Source organism: Lagopus leucura, unplaced genomic scaffold (assembly GCF_019238085.1).
Source record: "Lagopus leucura isolate 7727_CA_CO unplaced genomic scaffold, USGS_WTPT01 Super-Scaffold_100001, whole genome shotgun sequence".
Taxonomy (NCBI): Eukaryota; Metazoa; Chordata; class Aves; order Galliformes; family Phasianidae; genus Lagopus; species Lagopus leucura.
In genome coordinates, this window is record NW_024962262.1 from 47,343,595 (window position 1) to 47,362,289 (window position 18,695).

Here is an 18,695-nt window from a genome sequence, read left to right on the forward strand (position 1 = left end):
ATTTCAGTACTCTGCTTCTTTCTGGGCACGGTCCAATAGGCATTCAAGATGGTTAGATAATTTCCACCATTTTTCATGGATTTGGGGCTAGTCTCTCCTAAGAGAAAAAAAAAAATTATACCAGAGATGACTAATTACCCACTGGCATCTAAGCTGTATGTGCCTATAGGAAGGACATAGGGAAAACAGAATCTGTGCCATCTGAAATGGTGACACATCTAGACTCCAGCCAGTACATCTGCTACACTTCCTAATTTATGCAGTGATTTAACATTACAGTGGGTCCAGCTCATTGAAGCAAATTTATATGCAGGAGCACTATTTTAATCTTAGACTTAAAGTAATTTTAATTAATAATAGCTTCCTTTTCCAGTCTGTCAACATATCTCCACCTCTTGGCTTTCTAAGAATTAAAGTAAATACCGAAATAAAAATATTAAATTATTGCCAGACAACCAGAACAAAGGAAACAGCAGAATCCTGAAGTCTATACATGTGAAAAATGGCCAAAAGTTTTCAGCCCCATCTTGTCTGCTCAACACCACTATAGCCAGCTCCATCTTATTTAAGATAAGAACTAAATAATGAAAATGAAACTAAAACTAAATAATGAAATGAAATGATTGCCATGCTGTAGTAGACAACCTCACCCTTTATTCTTGTAAAGTGCAAGGTTTATTCTGTCAAGTGCAAGGTTTCTTTCTCACAGACTTTGCCTGTGGCATGGATCCCGATGCTACTCTTGCAATTTTGCTTCCTATTCACTGGAAATAGCTGCTCTATGTGGGTAGCTCTTCACCAATGTGGTGAGACATTAAAGCTTGTTGCTAGTGCTGATAGAGCTAGTTGAGCTGCTTGCACAGAGCATATGGCTTTACTGGCTTTCAGACTCCAAACGTTGTCCCCGAAAGTCAGGAGAACAGAGCATGGAATCATAGAACCATAGAATCATAAAGGCTAGAAAAGACCTCTAAGATAATCTAGTCCAATAGTCAACCCTTCCCCACCTTGCTTACTGACCATGTCCCTCAGTGCCACATCCACACAGTTCTGGAACACCTCCACCACCTCTCTTGGGCAGCTTGTTCCAATGCTTGAATACTTTCTGAGAAGAAATTTTTCCTGATATCCAGACTGAACCTTCCCTGGTACAACTTGAAGCCATTCCCTCTTGTCCTGTCACTGTTACCTGGGAGAAGAGGCTGACCTCCACCTCACTACAACCTCCTTTCAGATCGTTGTAGAGAGCAATAAGGTCTCCCCTGAGCCTCCTCTTCTCCAGACTGAATGTTCCTAGTTCCCCCAGCTGCTTCTCATCAGACTTGTCCTCTAGAAACTTCATGACTCCATTGCCTTTCTGTGGACACACTCCTGAGCCTCTGTGTCTTCCTTGTAATGAGGGGCCCAAAACTGAACACAGCAGGAGAGGTGCTGCCTTCACCAGAGCTGAGTACAGAGGGACAGTCACTTCCCTGCTCCTGCTGGCAACGTTATTTCTGATACAAGTCAGGATGTCTTTGGCCTTCTTGGCCACCTAGGCACACTGCTGGCTCGTGTTGCACCATCTGCCAGCATCCCCAGATCCATTCCTTCTACTCAGTCTTCCAGTCACTCTGTCCCAAGTCTGTAGTGTTGCCTGGGGTTGTTGTGGCCAAAGCGCAGGACCCAGCACTTGGTCTTGTTAAAGCTCATACAATTGGCCTCGTGGCATTCTGCAGGATGGGGCTCACTTAGCTCCTCTCTTGTAGACCCCAGTATTCTCTGTGGCTTGTTTCAAGAAGGGATGCTGTCTCACTGCTGGCGAGGGGGAACATAGTGTGCCATGCTGCTGTCAAACCATGCCAGCCAGATTGTGCCACCATTGTATACAGGACAGGGGAGATATACATGGTCTATGTCAGGCCTATTTCTATTTTCAGAGTCTGTTGCGATAGGATAAGAAGATAACAGTATCAAACTAAAAGAGGAGAGATTTAGACTGGATATAAAAAGTTTGTTACAATAAGAATGGTGAGGCACTGGCACAGGTTGCCCAGAGAGGAGGCAGATGCCTCATCCATCCCTGGAGATGCTCAAGGCCAGTGCGGACAGGGCAGGGAGTTGGAACTAGATGGTCTTTAAAGTCCCTTCCGCCAAAGCAAGGAAAAATAAGTTGTGCTCAAAAACCACTACAGTGGTTCTGATAGGGTTAAAATGTACCCACCGGGGTGCCTTTGGAAGGTGTGGGTTTTTTTAAATATTAATTGGATAAAAAATGGATGAGTGTAAGACACGAATTTCTCTTTTATTCTAAGGAGGTATTCATTTAATGGTTAAACTTGAAAAGGAGCTACAAAAAGTAGCCTGAATACAGCTTAAACGAGTTTAAAATTCCAGTTGCTTATAGCTTAAAAAGAAAAAAAAAAAAAAAAGTGTCTGAAACCAAATGGGCTCTGTGGGGTGGTTCATGGGCAAAGTGTAAAATGACACATAATGAAATAAAGTAATTATATTTGCAAACCTGTTCAAAAGCCTGGTACAGACTGTAACGATCAGGCAGAAGCAGTCTCTCATTCCTCTTGGTGTTCTTTTGCAGAATTATGTGACCCAAGAAGGAAAACATTAAGATGTTCTGATTTCACCCTATAGGACAGAGAAATACGCTTTGGATAATGCTTACCATAATTCTATCTACTTGGCTCAGACAGTTATATTTTTATGAATCTTACGTTACTTTCTGTCACCCTCTAGGCAACAATATAGAGTTATTGCAGTATAAAGGAAAATGCTTCCTGTTGAGCTTATACTTGAACAAGTCTTAACCAAGTGGAAGCTCTTAATAAAAGGGTAAATATACCAAGGAATAAATAGGTACAGTGAATAAAAGGAGAGACTGGATTTATTGATGCTCGGGTTCACAGCACGGACCTGCAAAGGGTAGAAAACTCCAAGGTAAAACTGACAGGCTGATCTCCATCAGAACTCTGAGGGAGTTGGAGTTTGGTTAAGTGAATTTAGTGCTCATTAAGGGATTTGCGGTGTCAGCATTACCCAGCCAAGTCCTCTCTCACCCTCACATTGCTAACAGCACCGCACAGCAAGATTAATTCCTTGTCTGTCCTCTTCTTGGCCTCTCCAATGAAATTATCACCCAGGGACCCCATTGCTCGGCACTGCCCGCTGTTACCTGCTCACCAGGAGCTCAGCTGAGACCGTCTGCTCCTTCACTGCAGCGTGTGGATTGCAGTGCCCAACTGGGCTTCAAACACTGGTTTAACTCTGTGGGTTTTGCTCTGTAATGACTTATTAGTATATCGTTAGTAGTGGCATAATACACAGAGCCCTTATTGGTCAGCCTATGTGCCAGCATCACTTCTTTATTTGGTGTGTGCCCAGGAAAAGGTATCCCTCTGCTCCTTCCAATAACAGCTACAGGTAGGCACCCCTCATCCTACAGCTTCCTTGTGCCAGCTCATGGTGGCAGGGACCTCTATCCCCACCATTAAGAGCTGCAGAGAGCCCTGCAGCTTTTCCCAGTCTGAGCTAAAGGGAAAATGCTACCCAGTGTGCTGGCTGCTTTCTTTGGGTCAGACAATGCTTGGCTTTTCTCCAAAATGCCCACACAAATCGTTTCCTTCTGCTTTACACCTCTCTTCCATCATTTTTTTTCACTTTGTTCTCAGTCTGGTTACTTTGACTGAAGGTTCATTTTGCACAGCACAGGAAACAGAGACCTGCAAATACTAAAAAATATCAGTGCTTAGGCTTTCAAATTAGTTACACAGAGAATGGATATATTTGCACAGAAACCACAAGCGAGTTTGGAAAAAAATGAACGTACTCTGCCTGGTTGGTATCTTTCCCTCTCAGCTGAAAGCAAGCTAGATATACTTCTCATTCTACTGGAAACTATTCATAATGAGTATACATGTATATTGCAAACCCTCTTTCCTTATGGCCCCATGTGGCTTTTTAAGCCCAGATATTAAGCCTTCCTCAGCATTACCTTATCCTTTCGTCCAGACATCATTCAAAGGTGCAGTTGACTTTCTAAATTACATCATATGTAAGTAGATTTATTTTTCCTTTTCTGCAGATATAGTTTAATTTCCTCTTCCAATTTGCATGGGTGCACACTCATAAATTTTAAATATATTTAACCTCTTTTCAAAAGATCCTTTGAATTTCTCTAAGGTCTGTGCCCTCTAAGTTGGATACACAATCTTTTGTACATGAAACCCCACCAAGAGGTCCAGAAATGCTGCATTAAACGCCTTCCTGCCTTTCCAAAAGGCTCTCTCTTTCCCTCATGAAACAAAACTTCCCCCCATGTGACACTCCTGTTAGCTCAGAAATTGAGAGGTGTTTTGTTTGCAGTAGCTTTGCTGAATGTGCAGTTCCTTGAGCAACACTACTGCAAGGGAAAGTCAGTGGGGCTGACCTAGGCCAAACAGCAACACTGCCGACTGGGATCCTTTCTGTGGGCCTGACCAGAACCCTCTGGTAGAGTCCTGAGGAAGGCAGAGGAGCCATTTCAATATGGCATTGATGGGTTGGCCCATGATGACTCCTGAGGCACGAAGAACTCATGAAAATGTCCCACCCTAAATTCTTCTCAATCATTTTTCCAAGCGTCTGTTCCATTTGAAGAGCTGCTTTGCCATCCAAGTGGCACTCCCACCATCACCTCTTTCTTGTTCTTTGCTGCCAGATTTCCCTTTCAGAGAGTATCCCATTTGGGAAGCCCAGGTCTACACCTGCTTTCCACCCATTGAGGATGGGCAGTTTCAACAGTAAACCCTTACCAAAGACACGGCTGAGGAGCAGGAAGACCCTCAGCAAGATGCATCTCCCAGGCATACATTGGAGAAGAGCAGCTGTCAGGGATGTTATTAAATCCTGTCTGCAAGCATCAGTCCAAGCCCAGTTTGAATGGCAGACTAGGACAGCTGTTTTGCATACTGGATGCAACCAGGACAATTCAAAGGGTGGCAATGGGGATGTTCCCAGTCTGAACTCCACAGCATATCCAGGCTGCCGGTACGCAGCTACTGAAACCCCTGGAGAGCATAAAAAAGCCCTGTGGTAATTCACTGAGGACAACCTGCCTCTCCTTATTTTGGTTTGTAAATCACCCAAAAACATATATTTCACTGTGCTCTTTCCCAGATGTGCCAGCGCTGGCTTTGTTAGGGTCTCTGCTATGGTTGTCCCATGCCCTCAGCCAGCATGGCAGTGGGGACACTGAGAAGCTTTGCTTTGCTTCCCTGTGCCCCCACCCCATGCCTGATCCTGGGGCGGCCCCCCAAGCCCTGCATACCTGCTGGTCTCACTTGCTGCCAGCCCTGTGGGTCGTGCCCCTGTCACCCAGAGAGCCTCATCCAGTAAAAGGGCTTTGTTCTTCCCTGAGCCCAGGGAAAGCCCAGGCGTAGCGTTGAGTTCAGTCCTTTTGTTGGCAGGTTAAAAACTTGACCTTCCCCTCCCCTGAGCCCCGGATGGCCCTGATAGCACTTCTGTCCCGCAGTTAAATATTCTTTTTAAATCCTTCTCAACCTACAGGAGGACTTTCATAACATAAATAGAACTCCAAACCTTTTGTGTGGGGAAAAAAAAAAAAAAAAAGAAAAAGAAAAAAAAGGACAGGAAAGAGAGAAACGAGAGAAAAGAAATGCGTGTCTCTAATTGGCATAATTCCTTCAGGCCCGGCTCATAATTTAAGACGGATCAATTCTCTGGCTGACATGATAGATGTCGTCATCAATAGATGGGAGCGGCGATTTCTGTTCCTCCGTCCGGGGGCACAGCCACAGACACGCCTGCTGGGGGTCCTGCACATGAGCCAAAGCAGGATGTGGCCAACAGACAGGAGTCTGACTGAGGCTTCCAGCCAGGCAACTTATTAAAATAATAAATATTTTCATTATCCGCCGAATCCATTATCGTTCTCCGTTTTAGCAATTGTTAACTAATAATTCGGATTAATTACCAAGCTAAATCATTAAAAATTAAACCCGTATATTTTGCTTCTTTAAAAGAGAGATAGTTTGTAACCATTTGTGTAGTGTGCATGTTAAGTGGGAGGGCGATGAAATATGTTATGTTAGCTTAGCTTTGACAGCATCTGTATCCATGCCATATTACACTCTGGTCTTATCAAATCTCAGAAGCCACGGCGTATAAATAGGCTGTGATGATATTTGCAGGAGAGAAATCATTCACAATAATTTTGGCATCTTCTGTAGTGACTAGCAAAGAACCACCCAGTGAACACAGCAGATAATAGCACAGTAAGTGGCATGTAAGAGCACAGGATTGAGGAGCACTTAACAAGAAGTCAGAGGTAGGGTTTGGCATACATTGGTTATTAGATATGAACACAACTTTCATCCTAAGGAATTTCAGTGCAGATTGCGAGTCGAAGCTCTGTTCAGAGGTCATTTTGCTCTCTGCTGAAGCCACAGTTGCTGGATGTGTGATGGAACTTAGCAGTTCTGTAATGAAACATCATCAGGGTGAAGACGTAGAGATGCAGGAGGGAAGAAACGCTGTTCAGTGAGTAAAATTATTTATGAATGTGCATTTTATTACGGTTGGAGAACTAAACTATGGGCTGTGCAGCTGCTCAGACAGTGAGGTTCAGTAGAAGACTGTCAAAATGGTTGGGCAGTGGTATATGGCCCACTGGACTGTATAATCCAGTAGCTCTGCCTTGTTGTGAACTCTACCAGGCTCAGAAAAAACACATTTAAAACTCCACTGTATTTAAGCCTCTAAGTATCTAACTGAAGTGGAGCGTTGTATTGAAATTCAAACAACAACCCTTTTGTTATAGAAGACAGACAATGGACTTCTTAAGAGCTCACTGGACAAATAGGACACATCCTAAAGCTCCAAGGGACCGATTCTGCAACACCCACTCTGCTTTACGAGCTCTTGCCCCCATGGAGCCTCACTCAGCACAGTGATGAGCTGCAGGAGCAAGGCTAAGTAATGCTTCCTGGCTTTTCATCCCTCAGGGGTTAGGACTGGATGGGCTTCAAGGTCCCTTCCATTCCAAGCCACTCTGTGATTCTGCCATACTGAGGAATTTCCTATGCTGGTAAATACACGTAAATCATTCTGTATCTTATGGTACCTCCAGAACTCCTTTGCTGGTCTGTGAAAGCATTCAGCCGAGGTCTTGAGAGTTCTTTGGGAATTCATTTCGCACTGGGTAAATATCATAAAGGCAGGTTACGCTGAACAGATACTATGGGGATATTTTTCACATAGGATGTGAAAAATGTAGTATTTCTCACCTCCCCCTTATTTTATGTTGCATTACAATTATCTCTGCTCTTCCTCAGGCAGTTGCTATGCCACACTCAAGACAGAACATCTGAGAAGAGGGAAATGTCAACTTCTAAGATGATGTTCAGCTTTCTTGTAACATGCATTCTTTATGTAATGGGTTTGAATTACATATTGTTCTCAGGCCTTCAGCTCTTCATAGAAAGTCAGCTCGACTGGGCACAGTTGCTTGCTTTTTCTTAATGAAGAGTTGTTAACATAGGAAAGAGCACAACGAGGGGCCAAGTAATGTCTACATGATTCATTAAAAATATATGCACAATGAGCAGTGTTAGATAGCACGTAGCTTATTTTTATTTATACAGTACCTTGCATTCCTGAGGAAGCAAGCCTTGCTCCCTGCACGAGCTGAATATCACACTGCCAAGTCCCGCAGATAGAGATGATGGTTTCAGACTAAAAGAGGGGAGGTTTGGGTTAGATGTTAGGAAGAAATCCTTTATTTAGAGGGTAGTTACGCTCTGGCACAGGCTGCCCCGAGAAGCTGTGGGTGTCCCATCCCTGGAGGTGCTAAAGGCTGGATTGGATGGTCCCTTCCAACCCAACCCTACCCAATCAATCAGCTCTGGGCAGCTAAACAGTGATCTTCAGATGATATTAATTTCAATGCAGTTAGTGTTGATGTACTGTGTTCTGCCTGAGAAGAAAAACATGGCCATGATGGGAAAGAAAAGAACACAACAATAACAATATACATGCAAGACGTGCAAAAAACAAAACAAAAATAAAAAACCTCATGTGTTAAAACATATTAAAAACATAAAACATGCTGCCTATGTCACTACTGTTATGTATTGCTGTCTGAAAATTAACTCACTCAGTGCTGCTGATGCTGTTTGTCTCCTTTTCATATTGATCTTGGTTTGGAGGATGAATTTAGCTCACAGAATGTCCCTCCAAGTCTCTGTTGGGTCTGTAAAGTGCCATCACAGAAGGACCCAGGACCAACTCCACCACTGATGCAAAGGGGTCTCCCTCTATTGATTTGGTTCACAATGGCAGCCCAAACCTCCCACTTTCAATTCCCCTTTAAGGGGGATTTCAGCTTAGCCACAGATCAGTATGCATGCTGGGGCTCTGTGGAAGTATTCATGCTGCAACATGGGCTAGAAAATGTCACTTAGAATGTCCAGGGTGTTACAGGGTGGGACATGCTTAAGGTCAGTGTCAGTAGGCTGCCCTTGCTTCTTCACACATAAGTGTGTAGGTCGCTCCAAAAATAATGCCTCCTATTTATTTCAATGGAGACTACAACAGAAACAAAGTGTACAACAGCACTGTTCGATAGAGCAAATTCTCAGGAACAAAGCGTTCTTTTTCAACATAGCCACCACCATGAGCCATGCATTTTCACCAGTGGTGAATAAGAGCTTACAAGCTATGCTTGTAAGTGTCTGCACCACTGGAGGTGACCTACTGTTTCGTAGCTGTTACGACAGTGTTGTCGCTAGAAAAATGTTACCCACGCAGTTCAACTTTTCCTTGTTTGATTTCAATAACTGTTCAGAACTGATGAATCTCAATGGGTCCCATTGTTTTCCGGATGGAGGAACTCAGTGACACACCTTTGCTCCATGCACACTTCCATGTCAGACACCATTGTGTCAGACCGCCCCTCTGCTGCCATCTGTTGCACGGCAACAACATACAACGGGATGCTGGCGGGAACGTTCAACCTCTACTGCCATCCCACCAACATCTGCCTGTGTCACCGTGGGCCGAAAGAATCAAACAGGAGGCATTACTTTCAGAGACGCCTTTTTAAATATTGCACGGGGAATTTCATCAGCCCCTCTAAGCCCTCCCTCAGCCGACAGCAAAGGCTGTTTCTAGGCGGCTCTATCGACGTTGCCCCGCTTTTTCCCTTCTCATCTCTGCTAGGCGGCTGCCCCGATACCGCAGCCCTCCCCGTGCCGCGTGCCAGGAGCGGGGCCGGGCAGTGCCGGCAGTAGGAGGCAGCAGCGCCCTGGCTGTGCGAAGGCATCGAGGCAGCTCTGGAGTGGCTCAGGGTTCTGAGGGCTTTCGGAGAGCCGTGCCGGTTTCGAGCCTTTCCCTCGGAGCGCGTCTGCACATTGTTTCTCTCTTCTGCGATGACACGGCACTTCTCCGGCAACCAAAAAGCCCGATGATACGGGAAGCGTTCGAAACGCATCGCCCCCTCCACCGGCACCTATATGCCCAACCACCCATCACCGCTTTTAAAGGACCCGTGCATAACGCGGGTCTCGACCCACCGCGCACATTTGCGCGGACTGTACGTAGACGCAACCCGTAGGTGCTGCGCTTCGCACAGGTGCAACCCACGGCACAGCACGAGGGCACGCGTGAGAACCCCAAAAAACCCGACCGTGCCCCGAGTGCAAGTTGTCACCAAGTGCCGAGCCTGGGCCCGCCCCCCCGCGCCGGGCGGGCGCTGCGCGGACTCTGCGCGGGCGCAGCGTGCGCGGGGCGGGCGCCGCCTCGGCCGCGCTCTCGGCGCGCAGAAGGGAGGGAGGGAGGAAGGAGGTGCGGGGGGGAGCGGAGCGGGGCGGGAGCGGAGCACGGCGGCCGAGCCGAGCCGAGCCGAGCCGCGCCGCTTCCAAACGAGCGGTGTCACGATCTTTTTTTTTTTTTTTTTTTTTTTTCCCAATATAAATACTATTATTTAATTATTATTATTATTTAATTCGTTCCTTTCTGTTTGGAAAGCGGGGGCAGGTGGCGAGGAGGGGGGTGTCCCCGCCCGCCGTGCAGTCGGGATGCGTCCCGGACGCCGGGCGGCTGCGGCGCAGCGGCGCTGAGCTGAGCTGAGCTGAGCTGAGCTGAGCTGAGCTCACCATGGACAGCTTCGACTTAGCTCTGCTCCAGGAGTGGGACCTGGACTCGCTGTGGTAAGCGGCGGGTACGGGCTGGGGGGACACGGGATGGGCGGAGGGGAATGGAACCAGAGCGAGGGGTGCGCGCTCACCAGAGGTGTGCAGCCATCGGGGGCTGAGATCATTTGGGGGCGGCGGTGCGTTTAGCGGGAGGGCAGCAATAAACGCGGGGTGCTGCACCACTAGGGTGCATCGTCTCGGTGGGGGGGTGGGGAGGGAAGGCATCACCGGAGGGGCTTCAGCAGGAGGGGTGCAGCACCCCGGGGGACCCCCTGCCGCTCGCTCCCCTCCAAGAGGATGCCCCCTCCCCGTCGGCTGCACCCCCAAATCATTCCTAGTGCCGCAGACACCCCCGTCCCTCCCGCACTCCCCTTTCCCCCAGCTTGGCTGCTCTCAGTGCTCCGCTCCCTGCCTCCCTGGCCCCCTGCACCGCGTGCCCTTGACCTCCCCCGCGCCCCCCCGTCTGCGGGGGGGGGGAGCCCATTTCTAGAAATGTCATTAGCGGCAGAGGTGGGAAGCGCTGCCTACCCCCCCACTGTTCCCCCCCCCGCAACTGCCGGAGCAGCTGCCGGGTGCCGGCGGGGTGCGCACTGTGAGGGAAAGGGGATTGGGGGGGGGGGGGGGGAGAGGTTGGGGGGGGTAGAGGTGCGGAGTTCTGCCCCAAATCACGGCCGTGCGTTTCTCTTATTCGTGTTGTGATGTATTGCCACGCGTTGCGGGATCCCCATGTATCGGCGGGCGCATTGTCCCCGCGGGGCAGGTGTCACAGACCCCAGCGTGGAGCTGCTCCCTGCCAAAGCCCTCGGGAGTGGGAGAGCCGCTGGGGCTGAGTAACGCCGCTGTGCGCTGATAGCGGGCGGCCCATAAAACTTTATATTGCGGTGGGAACTTGAAAAGAGCGCCTATCATGCAAAATTAGTTACTGCCCCATAAAAGTTTTTAATTACAGCCTTTCTGCCTGCGACACGAGTTAAGGTTATGTCCTCGTTTCAGTTATAAATACCAATGTTCGGTTTATATGCCACGCACAGTGTTTGTCACAGATCTGATTTTAAGCTTTCGGTCCATATGCACAGTTTAACAATTAAGTTATGTGGGGTTTCTACTAAATGAGAGCAGAGGAAATAATACCTTTATGCATTCAAATGCTTTTCCCTTTCTTGTTGAATGAAGATGAACTTTGGAGCGATTTGCTTTTTCCCAGCCAAAGCATGAGGACGTTCACCATCCATTCCCTGAGCTAGCTGTTGAAGTGAGTACTGAATTTGAAAAGCCAGCAGTGTGACTCTGGAGAGCCAGGGCTTTGGGTCTGCTCCTCTATGACCCCTTGAGCATGTTTTTTGGATGTTGTGGGAGCACTCGGAAATGACCACGGTAGCCACAAAAATCAGGTGTGAGCCCAAAGAGACATCAACCATCTCCCAGCTAAGGGACACGCTTAGAAATGTCAGTATTGGTGTTAGGAGTGATCCTGTGCTTTAATAGATTTTTTTATCTGTTTGCTTTCCTTCTGTTGTTGCTGTTCAGAAGCAGGGTTCAGCAGAAGGGCTTCAGATTGCAGTTAAAAGCCGCTGCGCAGCAGCAGGCCCACGCTCCTTCCTGAGCTCTCACCCCTGTAACAGAGGGTGGGCCCCCAGATACTGAGCAAGGAGGTCAGGGGCTTCAACCCGGGATTTGTAGGCTTGTGCTCTGTGGCCTTGGGTTGGAACATCCAAGATCACAGACAGGGAGGGTCTGCCACAAAGCAGTTGTTTTGGTGCATGTTTCCAAACAGTCACTTTGAAAGTGGCACCAATTGAATTGAAAGAGAAACCAACAAAAGGCAGTGAAAACTTAGAGAGATGGTGTCAAGGAGCAGCTGCACCTGAGTGGGTGCCGTGCGACCAAAAAGGAAAATAAAATATAGCACAAAGATAACAAGCAAGTGCTCCGCAGCAAAGAGAGGCACTTAAGAGACTTAATTTTCTCTGCAGCAAGAATGAATGTTGTCCTTTATTCTTTGGAATGTAGCTATAATGACAATCTGTGCGCTTAACTGATGACTGAAAATCCACTTTCTGCAGTATTTGGTGAACGTTTTGCTTAAGTGTACAGTAATTAAATATTAACGCGGTCTTCTCAAGTGTTTTTATTATTATTATTATTATTATTATTATTCGGTATATTCTTGGAAAATCAAAAGGGTGTGGAAAGGGTTTCCAGATGAACAGAAGCACGCCGATCAATTCTCATTGATTGTTACTTTTATGCCGTTAATGAATTCGCTCTCCAATTAATACGTGCTATGTCTTTTACTCTGCTGTAACATCGAAAATGTAATAATGTGTTGTGTCAGGGCTGTAAGACAGCCTTTAACCAGTGAAGTGAAATGGGAGAATACTGTAAGCTCTTCTCTGCTAAGGAGCACTTTCCCTGGGTTTTATTTGTGCCATTAACACTTCCGCTTCCCAGTAAACTACAGTAATTCAAATAGTGATGGGTGAGTACCATCTCAAATAGAAAATTCATCAGAATACACAAATCTGTGGCATAGGCAAAACCCATTTCCATGTGGTAAGCTCTTTCTTTATTTTTTTGAGGTGGTCAAACCAACATCACTTGGGGCTTCGTGACCTCTGAGTAACGTGTCTGTCCCAAACACACAGCCCGACACACCTCCTGTTTGTCTCTTTTTATTTGTATCCAATATGCGTAGTCTGATTTGTCCAGACTGGAGGATGGGTATTGTCCAATGTCATAATTTTGTGTTCGTTTACACCAGACAAGAGATGGAAAATCTCCACTAGCAGTAAAACATATTGCATGTGCTGGAAAACAGCGAATGAGGAGACCAAAGGACATGAGGAGTGGTTCAGTATTGTAGGCATTCGCATTGTTATTTGCTTTCTTTAACAATCCTACACCAAAATTCAGCCAGGCCCTCAGCTGTGTGCTTGGGCTCAGTGCACGGCCAGCCCTGGTGAAGACCCATGGGTGATGTGTCCCCTTTCTCAACACCTGTGTCAGACAGATGCATAGAATGGAGTTTTTCCCATTCATTAAAAACAATTTGCAGATTTATTTAACTCCTGACTGTGTCGTGTCAAACAAGAAGCTAATTCTGAGCGTGATATGTTAGCCATTAACAAAACAATGTTTAGGTACAAGAAGCCACGTACGTAATCAGTGTATTTTTGGCACTGGTAATTCTAGATATTCTGAGCGAGCATCAGTTCTGTAGAGGTTGGATAGTTGTATTTAGAAAAAAAAAAAAAAGGTATAGCTGTAGAGCTTCCAAGCTGCAATCAATATCAAATGCCACAGCGTAAGGTGGCCCGGTGTGTCGTACAGACCACGTATCGAGTTACTGGCTCATTTGCTATCTTTGGGTCTGTTCCTGCTCCATTTGAAGTCAATGAGAGTTTTGTTTGGAAGTTGCTATTAACAAAAAGTGGCCAGACATCCAGCGCTCTTATAAATGAACCTTTTGTAATTTCTTGATCCCGGGTTGTCTAGCTTTTAGTCGCTACATTTTGTATTTGTCTAAATCAAGACTTTTATTTCGTGTTTTGCGGTGTCTAATAGAGACAGTTCTAGAAAGCAAGTTCTACAAATGCTTCTTCAGCCAAAGCAGAATATCCAGATGTTTGTTTTTGGATCACAGTAAGCAGTGATTTCTTTTTGAGGTAAAGCTGTCACTCAAGTCGTTGTCACAGTGGGGTAAGAGGCCGCCCATGTATAGACACACACAGCCATGATACCTCCCTCTCACAAAAATATACTTACGTGCCTGCTTTTATGTCCCATCTCTTTTACAGCTCTATTCTAGTCTATGTCCTGGACTTTGTCCCTTATTTCTTTTACCTCTTGGCCCCTTTCTACCTGTAACCCTGAAATCTCATTTGTCTCCTTATTGTCTCCATCTCTGTGGTGCTTTCTGTTCTGTTTTCCTCCCAGGGTCAACTGATGGTTACCACCTTCCCCTCACCAAGATCCCAGCTAAAAATTTGCTCTTCCTGTGATGATTGTACATCATGAGCAAACAATAACAAGCGTAATAACTATTGGCTGTTCCCTTCTCTTGTTTTCACAGCATGTTCCTTACTCCTGATGCCTGTTTTTCAGGCTGTAAGCCCTTTGGGTCAGGAATTGCTTTTATTGTTTGATTTTTTTTATTTTTTATTTTTTTCAGTACAGCACTGAATAAATTGTATGTGCTAAACATAATAAGTATAAATAATAACAGCAAGCTTTTTCGTGGCCATAGTACTTATAAGCATCAGCTGTATAATCTTAAAAATACGCCTGTAGGACCATGTGAGCTCTCAGTTGCTGGATGTGACGTACCACATCCTCATCTGATATAAGCCCATAGAGCTCCACTGAGTCCAGAAGCTTTGATGTTTTGTATCAGATGAGGATCTGGCTTATTATCTCTGATTTACAGTATGCTCAGTAACCTTGTTTTAGGATTATTTTTTCTTAATGCTTTTTTTTTTTTTTTTTTTTTTTTTTTTTCCCCTGATCAATGAGATGTGGATACATCAGTGCTACAGTGAATCTGCTTTAGCATCTCTCCATTGAGGGCCTTGAACACTCAAGCCCACAGGTGCCCATATTTGAAGCATGAAGCTAACAGCTTCTTGGTCTTTCCTGATGGACTTGCAGATTTGTGTTTGATGTGCTGTCCATGAAAAGCTGAGGCAGAAACCTCCTGAGATTGTTGGAAGGCAATTCTAGAGAAGATGTGAAGTGCGTGCAGCATTTAGAATCACAGAATCATTATGGTTGGAATGACCACTTAGATCACCCAGTCCAACCATCAACCCATCACCACCACCACATTTCACATTCAGTGTGAAAATTCTGAGGAAAATACCAGGTTTATTAAAACTAGTGGAGGAGATATATGAGCTATGAAGGGGAAAAAAAAGACACAGAAGCAATACAGGTTATGGGCACATCTTTCCTGTCATCCATATATTAGGAGCAACATCATACTCATCTCTGTAACACCATCATTAAAAAGCAACTGCTTAATTGCAAGGTTTTTAACCTCGTGTAATGAATTAATCCATTTCCTAGTCATATTTATGACTATGAAACAACAAAGCATGGATAAAAAGAATTCCAGCAATTATTCACAACATATGTTCAGAGATATCTGAAAGACTGGTTATAACTTTATTAACAATAGCAGTTATAAAAGAAAATCAATAGAAATGAAGAAAAAATTACATTAACTACAGCTAGGAAACAGGGAGGTTAAATTCTGTCTGAGGTGGTACGTATCTCACCTAACAGTGAACAAATAATAACTTGGAAGTGACATCCTCACAAAATGAGATATCAAAAAAATTGTAATTTCCAAGAGCCCCAGAGACAATGTCTTTGTGCATGGGCTGGTTAGCTGTAAGGCTAATTCCAGCTGAAAACTACAAGTTGCTTTGTGAAAAACTGAAAGTAGAGGCGAGGAAGGCTGTCAGCTTCCTTTGTTTGGAACAAGATCGTCCCTGCGGCAGCTCTGCCCTGCTGCTTTGTGGGAATTGCCATGCCCAAGGCTGCCTTCATGGCTGCCGTCTGCTGGGGAGCCCACAGGGGCCCATCTCAGCCTTGCTGACTTTATTGCTATGCCACCTTCCTGCCCAGGTGTTCCTGCTGGGAATCCAACCCAAAGGGACCGTGGGGTCAGGAGTCGATTCCCACTTTGCTGTGTGTTTGGGGTGGTTTATCTGATGATCATCTTGCACTGGCTTTCAAAACTTTCTGCTGTTTTCTAGTGGAAGCTGCATGTTTATTCAGAAAGCGAATGCTCTGCAAATACCGTTGGGTGGCTGAAAAGCACTGTTCCATTAAACATCTGAAAAAAGTGAGCAAATCAGCCATATATGGAAGAGTGTTTGCAACATTACCAGTGGGGCCACTAACTGATCTTCTGTCTGCTAAAATCAATGTTAGGACACTGATTGCGCTTGCTGCCGCTGCCTAAGGTCTCAGGAGAGCCAAAATGGACACTTGTAGTTGAATACTCAGGTAATAACCTATATAATTTCCAAATAATTTGTGGGTAGCAATGAATTCATACTTAGGAGAAAGAGTGAATGAAGTGTAACAGCGGTTAAATGAACACAATGGCACCTATTAACATTCTGTGCTAAACATTTTCTATGTCTTTGCAGAGGTAAAAATGCATGAAAGAGCTACTTGTGTTCCTCTCTTACAGCTTGGTATCTCAGCTTTTCCAGTACCTTAAACAAACAAAAAGTATGTGTTAGTGACTTAAGTTGACTGCATTTTGTTCTCTTAGGAAGATGTTAACCTGCACGCACGTACCAAGTGCCAGGATATGGTGTATCTTGGGAAATGTGACAGTTGGAATGCAATTTAAACTTATCCTCAGAGATCCTTTACGTTCGTTTTTTCTTAAATAAATTAGTTCCAATGCAGCAGCGGTGGCCTCAGCAGTCAGGAAACACTTAAAATTGTGCAGGGGAGACCAGAAATCTCTGCTAAGAAGCTTTTTGTTGCCGTGCTTTGTTTCTCAATAAAGATGACCCACAACTGCAAGTATTTAAAACTGAAAACAAGAGGGTTGTATTTGACAAAGCCACACAACTTCTTAATGTAACCCAGTCTTTCCGTGTGGTTGTTTTCACATCTTTGGGACCAAAGAAAGGGTCCTTTGTGGCTCAGCCTCATTTGACTGAATGGCAAGACTGGACAAATAGAGGACGCAGGCAGTATCCTCTTACACTGCGTATGTTTTGATTGCTTTGAGGGGTGATCAATTCTTACTGCATGTATGACAGATGAGCGGGACAGGAGGGAGAAACATTGGTGAAGTATGTATTTGTAGGCATCTGATTTAGAAGTCTTATCAGCCATGCCCTCCTACCATCCATCTCCCTGTTTCTAAACTTGCTTTGGTCTCTGTGAAGGTTTTGGAGAGGCTGTTCTGAGGCATGGGCATTGGCAGATATCCTAATCCTCCTCAACGTGGGTTTGAATTTTGTTCTGCTATTGCTGGATAGTGCCTACCTGCTAGCAGTGCAGCGAGAGAAGGTAGATTCTTCCTTTGTCATCAACTTCTTCTGACTGACCGCAAAGGTTCAGCTCTCGGGTCTGTGGATTATGGGAGGGAATGACATAATTTCAATGTATCTGTGTTCTGTCTTAGCACAGCAAGTGCAGTAGATGCTTGAAGCTCGATCCAGAACAAATGAATGAATTGTGTTGTCAGAGATGCTTTAGAGAAGACAATGCTGTTGGTATGCATCCAATAGAAGAAACATTTTTACATTTTTTTGTTTCTGAAGCAGTCAGCAAGGGAACCTGTCATGTCATCAACTGTTTTTAAAGGACAAAGTAACAATAAAAGCTAAGTGTGCTTTTTTTCATTTTTGTTTGGCAAGGAGAGTATAACATTTTCTCCAGGATGATGACCTTGAGTTAGCTAAATGTCACCAGTTTAAAGAGTAAATTAATGTTACAATGTGCTTTGTTTGTGGTTAGGTTTGAAGGCTGACAGGAATTTCTTAGTACAAAAGGAGATTGTGTGCTATTCCATTTATTTAGGCACCCTGCAAGAAAGCCACCATGATCCCAACTGATCTGAATTAGTATTACCACATTGCCTTGCGTGTTTGGATATAGCAACATGTTTGCAGCTAGCTTATAGTTCTTTCACTCCTTTTCACTGCATAGATCGCTCCAAAAGGGCCACGGGAGTTTACATTTTTTCTTGATTATTTCTGATTATGAAATTCCAGTATCCGATTATGATATTCCAGTATCATAGCATTGGAAGGAAAAGTGTACGTATTTCCGATATGTGTTTGTTAATGTATTTCTGCCTATTTACTTCAGCTGATTCTGCAGCATCTGAGGTAAAACGGCAATGAGATAACCCCTTGAAAGGAAAGTATAAAAAAATGCAGTTTCTGCAGATGCACGTTGGCTTTTGTAGATCCAAGCAAGTTGTCTTTTACAACACTCTTCAAGAACCTCCTCGCCCGGGTGCATGGCTGTGTGAACATGATTACATACTGTGGTGGTAGAAATGCAACCTTTTTTTTTTTGTTGTTCTTAGAAGTAGCAGTATCTTGAACTAATTACAGCTGATATAAAGCACATTTAAGGAAACCCATTAGAGGAGAATTAGAACTAGAGCAGATTAGCTAGTCTTTAATGGCCTTGACTGTAGATCTTTTGATGCCTTAGTAGCTTTTCTAACACTCATTGCTCATCTGTCTTGACTAAATGACTGAGGAGCTTCTTTCAACTCACAGCCTAGTTGTAATGTGAAAAAAATTGCTGTTTTCAGCTGAAAAAATGATTATCTGGGAAGGTAAACTATACCAAGTCCTGTGCTACGTTTGTTGTTGAGATTTAAAGCATTATTTTACTGCTCGATATGACTGTATAATAGAAAGAGCAATCTCTAATATGCTTCCTCATAGCTATTAATTATTTACTTTCTTGAAATACAGATCATAGACAATTCTACATAACTTCCCTTCTTACAGACTTTCT

At 44.8% G+C, this 18,695-nt stretch overlaps 1 protein-coding gene across 1 annotated transcript in view; it reads left to right on the forward strand.

Moving 5' to 3' along the window:
* The first annotated feature begins 10,085 nt into the window (after nucleotides 1-10,085).
* Nucleotides 10,086-18,695, forward strand: part of AFF3 (AF4/FMR2 family member 3) — a 317,614-nt gene continuing 309,004 nt past the window's right edge. Inside the window, exon 1 of the mRNA XM_042868275.1 lies at nucleotides 10,086-10,199. Coding sequence (XP_042724209.1) covers nucleotides 10,147-10,199 — 53 coding nt within the window. The 5' untranslated portion in view covers nucleotides 10,086-10,146. The remainder of the gene's footprint in view (nucleotides 10,200-18,695) is intronic.